The 8,969-nt window shown below is 35.3% G+C and overlaps 1 protein-coding gene across 2 annotated transcripts in view; it reads left to right on the forward strand.

Moving 5' to 3' along the window:
- Window positions 1-3,243: 3,243 nt before the first annotated feature.
- Window positions 3,244-8,969, forward strand: part of USP14 (ubiquitin specific peptidase 14) — a 44,184-nt gene continuing 38,458 nt past the window's right edge. For both annotated transcript variants that reach the window (XM_032859801.1, XM_032859802.1), the window contains exons 1-2: window positions 3,244-3,405; window positions 6,325-6,357. In XM_032859801.1, the coding sequence (XP_032715692.1) occupies window positions 3,244-3,405; window positions 6,325-6,357 (195 nt within the window). The remainder of the gene's footprint in view (window positions 3,406-6,324; window positions 6,358-8,969) is intronic.

Here is an 8,969-nt window from a genome sequence, read left to right on the forward strand (position 1 = left end):
CCCCGGGACCAGGCTAGAGGTGTAGTGGGATTTGCTTGGACTCGTCAGTGGTAGCTGTGGAAGGAGAGGGTCGGGAGGAGGAAGCCTGGGAAAAGGGAGGGATGGAAGGACCTGGGATGGACGATTAGCTTTCAGGGTGCTTCGGGTTTCCCTTAACAGCTTCCGATAGCTTACCCCTTGCTGCCTTTGGCTCAAACACCCCTTTTGTATAAATTTCAGTTTTATCCCGAGGTAGATTGTGAACTTACTGTTTTCATCAAACGTTATATTGGGTTTCTTTCATCAAACGTTATATTGGGTTTCTTCGTCTGAAGAATGATGTTAAGCTTTGAGACTTAGATGAACACAAATACCCGCAGGCGTCATTTCCTTTTAAGTGGCATTTGGCAGGTTTTTTTTTGTTTTAATTTTGCTTGAGGCAGGCCAAGGTATTAGCCAGGGATCACATTTTCCCTTAGTTAATGGACCTTGCTGTTCTTAGTCTTTTTCAAAATGGCACCTAAAACGTATGTGGTGACTTTGGTTCGCAGTGAATGTGTGATTCATTGGCGATTCCTAACTCCATCATAATTTCTTTATTGAAGATTCAGCATTTCCAAAGAATGATAGGAATCAAAGGAACAATGTTTAATTTCGATGTGGATTCTTGGTGTTCTAGAATCTTGAACCGAACGCTTTAATGATTGCTCAACCTCTTTCTAAAGCCAAGATTAACAGTAGAATGGTACTTGAAATATTCTATTTATGCAATGTAGAATTGAGGGGTTATTAAGTGATGGCGATAAATACCAGTGTATGCTAATACTTAAACACACTGGTAGACTCATACAACACCACCAACCTCTCTTTGTTCCCCTCAAGAAATACTTATATTCACCAAACTATCCTAACATTAAGTTCTGTCTTAAATATTTTAACCATATCTTTCCCTTATTTCCAAAATGAGAGAATTGAAGTAGCTTTCTAAGGTTTCTTCTTTGACCTCTCCATATTGAGAATTTATATTTTCAGGTTCTGCAAAAAAAAACCTATATTAAAATGAGAATATTTTAAGTACTATTTCATAAGTTTTAGTAGAAAATTAAATAGATTCGTATATGGTTAAGGATAAGTGCTGTTAAAATTAATGGACACCTGTATACCTGGCACAAAGCTAGTATTTTTGTACATGTTGCTTTGTTTTAACCTTCAGCATAACCTGTGACACCAGTATAATTCTCTTTGATGGATAAACAAAGTTTAAGTCACTTGCTCATGGTGACACAGCTAAATTAATTTCAGATATGTTCCTCCTCATTATTTCTAGTACTGTTTTAGTTTAATCTTTTGCTTGTACATTGTTCTCTGTTCCTAGTTTATTTCAAGATTACAGTTGTGTCCTCTTCAAACCCATTTTCCCCAGCTGCTGCTAGAACATTCTGATGTTCAAACCAGACTAAAGTGGCATTTATGAAAATCTTTCACAGATACTGCACTTCTATAACATAAAGCCCAAAGCCTGTATGTTTTAGCATGACATGTTATCTTTTGTGACTTTCTCCTTGGTCAGCTTCCAGTTTCAGTTTCCTCCCCCCTCTCAGGGAATTACTTAAATCTCAGAGCACAAAATGCAGTTTTATGCTTTTGATGTTTTTCTTATCTTTTCCAGGAATGCTTATATTTAGGCTAACACTTAATTTTTTCTTTGAGACTCAACTCAAAGAGAAGTTACCACTTCCTCCAGGCAATCTTTCACTCATGAAGCATTCCTTTGTGATCGTCTAACATTTATAATATTTATATTTATATTTTATTGTTAAATATTTTTACCTTTTCTCCCCCTTTTCTCTCTTTTATTAAATTATAAGTTAATAGAATCTTCCTAGAGCTTGTTCTCGGGCTTTTTGAATGAATGTTAAACACATTAATTGAACTAGTGAAGGAGTTGGGATTTGGAGTAAGGATTAGTTTTTCATATTTTGGTTTTATTGGAAAAACAGACAACTCTTGTGAGATTCTTATTTGAGTAGGTATGAAGTTTTCAGTGGCAAGCTATGTATATTGTGTTTACTTACTTTTATGTTATTTCAAAAGTTAGATATTTCATGAGGCCAATAGACTTTTTTTTTATTATATGGTAAAATATATGTAACCAAAAATGTACTGCTTAAACTATTTTTAAGTGTGCATTTTTGGCGTTAAGCACATTCATATTGTTGTGCGACTGTCCTCACCATCCACCTTCAGAACTTTTTCATATTCCTACACTGAAATTCTGTACCCATTGAACAATAACTCTCCATTTCCTCTTCCTTCCAGCCTCCTGGCAACCACCATCCTACTTTCTATGAATTTGACTACTGTAGGTACCTCACATAAGGGAAATCATAATGTTTGACTTTTGGCATCTGGCTTGCTTTGTTTAGCATAATGTCTCCAAGGTTCATCCATGTTGTATAGTATGTATAAGAATTTCATTACTTTTTAAGGCTGAATAATATCCATTGTAGGTCTGTACCACATTTTGTTCATCTGTTTATCTGTTGATGGACACTTGGGTCACTCACATCTTTGAGTCTTTTGGGAATAATGCACTATGAACAGGGGTATACAGATAGCAGTTTGAGTCCCTGCTTCATGCTTTTGAGTATATACTTAGAAATGGAATTCCTGGATCATATGGTAAGTTTAATTTTTTGAGGAACCACCATACTTTTTTCTGCAGTGGCTGTACTGTTTTATATTCCCATCAGGAATGTTCAGGGGTTCTAGTTTTTCTACATTGTCACCAGCACTTGGTATTTTCTTCTTCATTGGCTTCTTTTTTTAATAGCCATCCAAATGACTGAAGAAAGATTTCTGTATTTTTTAATTTTTAATTTTGAAATTTCTGTATCTTTTAATTTTTGTTTTTTTTAAAAAAGATTTTATTTATTTATTTGACAGACAGAGATCTCAGGTAGGTGGAGAGGCAGGCAGAGAGAGAGAGGAGGAAGCAGGCTCCCCACTGAGCAGAGAGCCCGATGCGGGGCTTGATCCTAGGACCCTGGGATCATGACCTGAGCCGAAGGCAGAGGCTTTAACCCACTGAGCCACCCAGGCACCCCTAATATTTGGACCACCTCTTGCATAGGAACCACACCTTTCAATTTTCCCATGGAACCTTTCTTCTTAAAATTCAGAATTTTCATTCCTAGACCTGTTTTAAATATGCTTTATTTTATTTTTAAAAATATGCCTTATTTTTATAAATGAAAAAAAATTATGGTTTTGTTTGCAGTTACTGTGAAATGGGGAAAGGAGAAATTTGAAGGTGTAGAATTGAACACTGATGAACCTCCCATGGTGTTCAAGGCTCAGCTTTTTGCACTCACTGGAGTCCAGCCAGCCAGACAGAAGGTTATGGTGAAAGGAGGAACATTGAAGGTAAAATTTAGTCCAGATTTTCATTATATACTATTATATAATTAGTGGAAACAAACACCAGAAAATGTAGCATTTGAGGTATATATATTTTTTAATTTGTTGAGAGTGTATAGTCTGTGAATTTAAAACTTTCTTATTCATGTTAATGTAGAAAGGAACACTGTAGCCATTTCAAAACACTATTATAGAAGCATCATTAAAATTTTTATTTTAAAATGCATTGTATCACTGAATACTCATAGGAGTCAGGGGAGTGGGGAATTTTCCATTTATCTCTGTTGTTTGGATTTTTTTCCTGGTGAGGGTGTGTTAAAAATATTTTATTTTGTTTAAATTAATATAAAAATCTATACATCCTTAGTAGTTTTCTGTTATGGGGTGGAGAAAATTTTATCTCTTAAAAATATAGAACAATATGGTAGATTAAAAAAAAAAAAGACTACAGAAGGTATTTTTGTACATGCATTCAATTGTTGAAATTCAGAGTAGTTCAACATCTTTACCAAAGCCTCATTCTGAATACTGGAAAACTGTTAATTTTTTTGGCCTGTTTCATATTCTACTCATTGAAAAAGGGCTCTTATCACTTAGGGAGTAATTGCTATGTAAAACCTGTTTGGAGGTAGGAGAAAATATTTCTGTTAAAAGAGAGAGCAAACATAATTTTTCCTTCAGTTTCCTTGGGATGGTCATATTGACTACAGTTAGGAGTCTGAGCTTCCTGGTGTCATTGGTGATGTGCGACAAAAACATGCAAGTATTACTGTTTGTAAAACTATGGAAGTATAGTTTTTAAAAAATAATACCCTCAAGAGTTAGGTGTGAAATGCCAAAAGCTATAGTTAACTTTAGAGATATGGCTTGGTTGCCCCTGTCAGGTGGGCAGTGAAATTGATGTTGGTGAAGAAAACATTGTTTCCCCTCCAAGTTGCAGTATGAGCTTTTTAGTCATTAGTGGCTTGATAAGTGAATTTGTGATGAGCTGTATACTGGTGATGTACTATGGAGAATTACAGAGAAATAGTAATTAAATGAAATTGACTACTAATAGTAATCACTTACTGAATAATTATTCTGTGCCAGGCATTTATTTTCTTTAATTCTCAATTCTGTATATTAGAAAAATAAGAATAAATGTATTTTATAATTTAATAAATGAGGAAACTTAGCATCAGAGAGATTTAAGTAACCTATAGCAGGTTACCAGAAGAGCATGTTACCAGAAGAGCAAGCCAAGCAAATCTCAGTTCATTTTTTTCAGCTTTGTGTGACCTCAGATAAGGGAACTAAGGGAGCATGTATATAGTTATCATTCCTTATGATTAATAGAAAAGGACCTTAAACTGAGAAGGATATTTAGGAAGTTACTGTTGCGCTTTGAAGCATGATGCTCAAAGAAAAAATTGGCACTACCAAAGGGAAACATACTGGGTGTCTGGCATTTTGTCTGAAAAAAGAAGTTATGTGGAAATGACTTTATTCTGTGAAGGGAAAGAGTTTAGCTGCAGTATGTGGTAGGCCAAGATGTCTGGGGGCCAGTCATGGCATTAAAAAAAATTGTTTTAATTGAATATATTGAAGTGAAAATATTTAATTACTTCATATGTGAAATTTAGGACTTGAAAAAACATTTGTGGACACAGCAGATGTCATTAAGGGTAGTTTGCTTCTGGTATTCCTGGTATAATTTTTTTTTTTTAAGATTTTTTTTATTTATTTATTTGACAGACAGAGATCACAAGTAGGCAGAGAGGCAGGCAGAGAGAGAGAGGTGGAAGCAGGCTCTCCGCTGAGCAGAGAGCCCGATGCGGGGCTCGATCCCAGGACCCTGGGATCATGACCTGAGCCGAAGGCAGAGGCTTTAACCCACTGAGCCACCCAGGCGCCCCTCCTGGTATAATTTTTAATAGCACTTTCATTCTTAAGAATCTGCTTTGAAAAAAAAAAGAAAAAGAAATAAAAGAATCTCCTGCTTTGGACAATAAATTATATAATCATTGTAATTATATTTAGACCTTATTTCATAAGTTACTCTTAATTCCTGTCACATAAGCTAATTACTAGTTTTGCTGGGTGCATACATATAACAAACATGGAGAAAAATTAATATCTATCATCAAGGTTTAGTACAGTCAGGTTTATTGTTTTTTAGATTGTGTCTTTTGTAGTTTAAGCAATTTTTTTTTTTAAATTTTTTTTTTAAGATTTTATTTATTTATTTGACAGAGATCACAAGTAGACAGAGAGGCAGGCAGAGAGAGAGAGAGAGAGGGAAGCAGGCTCCCTGTTGAGCAGAGAGCCCGACGCGGGACTCGATCCCAGGACCCTGAGGTCATGGCCTGAGCCGAAGGCAGCGGCTTAACCCACTGAGCCACCCAGGCGCCCCCGGTTTTTTTTTTAATTATTAACAGATAATGTATTATTTGTTTAATGGGTACAGGTGTGTGAGTCATCAGTCTTAACACAATTCACAGCACTCACCATAGCACATACCCTCCCCAGTGTCCATAACCCAGCCACCCTATCCCCCCCAACCTTGCCACCCCCCAGCTTGTTTGTTTCCTGAGATTGAGTCAGTTTGTTTCCTGAGATTGAGTCTCCTAAGGTTTGTCTCCCTCCCTGGTCCCCTTTTATTTTCATTTTTTCTCTCCCTACCCCCGCAACAAACCCCCAGTGTAGTTAAAGCAATTGTAAGACTTACTGACTGTAACACTGCATTTAAAACAAAATACTTTTGACTATAGTAATTTTAAGTAAAAATTACTTTTTTTATTAAGTAATTTTTTAAATAAAATTTTTTAAATAAGTAAAAATCTGCAAAACAATTCTATTTTGGAGTAGCTTAAAATTCATTGATTATTAGAATATGTTCAGATTATAAAGGTGTGGTTAAATGTTTTTCATTTGTTTTTAAAACAGGATGATGATTGGGGAAACCTCAAAATAAAAAATGTAAGTATTATCCTAAGAGCATTTACTATAATTCAGTTTCTTAATTATTATATACAAATGCGTTGCAGATGCCTTTTTTCCATAGATGTATCCAGTTGTTCCAGCACTATTTATTGAAAATACTCTCTTTTTCCCTTTGACTTGTCTTGGGAAAATCCATGGCAGATTTACTTTTGGATTCCTCTTTCATTGATATATTTGATTATAACTTATGCTAGTACACATGGTCTTAGTGATTAAAGCATTTTAATAAGTCTTGAAATGAGATAGTATAAGTTCTCCAACTTCTGCAAGAATATTTTGGCTTCTTTGCGTTTCCTTTTGATTTTAGAATAAGTCTGTCAATTTTTACAAATGGACTTTTGGAATTTTAAGATCGTATTGGTTCTTTGTTCAGTTTGGGGAAAATGGCCATCTTAACAGTATTTAGTATAAAATCCTTAAAATGATGTACTCTGTTTAGGTCTTTATATTCTCCTAAACTGAGTTTGTAGCTTCTTAGTGTAGGATCTTCATGGTTTTTGTTAGATTCTTTGGACTTAAGGTTTCGTGGCTGTTAAATGATATTTTTAAAAAAATTTTGTTTTCCAGTGTTCATGGATAGGTTATAAAAACGTAGTTTATTTTCATCCTGTGACCTTGCTAAATTCACTTAATAGTTTCATTAGTTATTTTCTAGATTCCACTGGGATTTTTTATGTACATGAGCATGTTATCTGCAAATAGAGGTGTTTTTACTTCTTCCTTTCCAATCTTTATGACTTTTATTTCTTATTATTGCCTTATTTCCCTAGGCTAGGACTTCTTATAATACAATGTTGAATAGAAAGTGGTGAGAATGGTCATCTTTGTCTTATCTTAACTTGTTCACTAGGACTTTTAAAATTATGAATGGCTGTCGAATTTTGTTAAGTTTTAAAAAAGATCATACAATTTTCCTACTTTATTCTGATAATCTGGTTAATCTCATTGATTTTTTATTCTTCTTTTTTTTTTTTTTAAAGATTGTATTTATTTATTTGACAGGCAGAGAGGCAGGCAGAGAGAGAGGAAGGGAAACAGGCTCCCTGCTGAGCAGAGAGCCCGATGCGGGGCTCCATCCCAGGACTCTGGGATCATGACCTGAGCCGAAGGCAGAGACTTTAACCCACTGAGCCACCCAGGCGCCCCTATTTTTAATTTTTTAAAGTTTATTTATTTATGTATTTGAGAGAGAGCGAGAGAGTGCATGAACGGGGGGGGGGGAGGAGCAGAGCGAGAGGGAGAAGCAGACTCCCTACCTAGCAGGGAGCCAGATGTGGGGCTCTATCCCAGAACCTGAGATCAAGGCCTGAGCAGAAGGCAGATGCTTAACTGACTGAGCTACTCAGACACCCCTCATTGATTTTTAATTGTTAAATATTGCATTCCTGGGATGTGCAACCCTCAAATTTTTTTTTGCAGCCCTAATTGCACTCTTAAAAGTTAATTATTTTTAAACCCCAAAGAGTTTCATATATATTCGTTTATATCTATTGGCATTTACCATATTAGAAATTAAAACAAATTAAAAAGTCTATTTATTTAGAAATAACAATGACAGACCCATTACATGTTAATTTTGTATTTTTAAATGTTTCCCTAGAAATATTGTGAAAGGACTGGTAGTGCTCTATATTTTCGCAAATCTCTTGAAAATCTGTCTTAATAGAAGATAATCGAACTCTCATAGTTGCTTTTACATTCAGTCTGCTGTGATAAGTTGTTTTAGTTGAGGTATGTATAATAAATCTGGCCTCACATAAATAGTTTCAAAAGGGAGGTATCTTTTCTGATAAAATTGTGAATATTCATCTTTCATAGTACACCCAAACTCAACATGTAATAGCTAATTATTGGTTAGTTTGTGGTAGAAACCACATCAGTGACTTTTTGTTTATACAAATCTACTTGGCTATAATTCAAAAGGTGCCAAGTATATAGTGACAGATATAAAATTCGAATTTTCACTTGAAAGTTCTAATTTTGTCATTGGCAACTTTATGTAGTCATTTATTTTTCCTAAAGCAGCAAGCTCACTTCATTTATTTGAGAAATATTGGCTAAATACTTGAGTATAAAAACCCATAATTTGTAGTTTTAAGTAAAAATGATACTGAAAAAGTAACTAGTCTGTTTGCAACTCATACATTTAACATAAGCTATCCTGAAGAAAATGATCATGTTTTGGTATGCAGATGTGTTATTTCTATTGATTATTTTCATTTGTGTGTGTGTATGTAATTAGAGAAGGAGTGGGTAGGGGCAGAAAAAGTGAGAGAGAATCTTAAGCAGGCTCTCTGCCTAGCAAGAGCCTGACACAGGTCTCCATCTCACAACCTTGACATTGTGACCTTAGCCAAAATTGAGTCGGACATCAAGCATTGGATGCATAACCAACTGAGGTACCCAGGTGCCCCATATATCTATATATATTTTAAAATTTTATTTATTTGACAGAGAGAGCATAAGTAGGCAGAGCAGCAGGCAGAGAGAGAGGAGGAAGCAGGCTCTTCGCTGAGCAGGGAGCCTGATGCGGGGCTCAATCCCAGGACCCTGGGATCATGACCTGAGCCAAAGGCAGAGGCTTAACC

This window comes from Lontra canadensis, unplaced genomic scaffold, assembly GCF_010015895.1.
Source record: "Lontra canadensis isolate GAN:19392208 unplaced genomic scaffold, GSC_riverotter_1.0 scaffold17, whole genome shotgun sequence".
Classification (NCBI taxonomy): Eukaryota; Metazoa; Chordata; class Mammalia; order Carnivora; family Mustelidae; genus Lontra; species Lontra canadensis.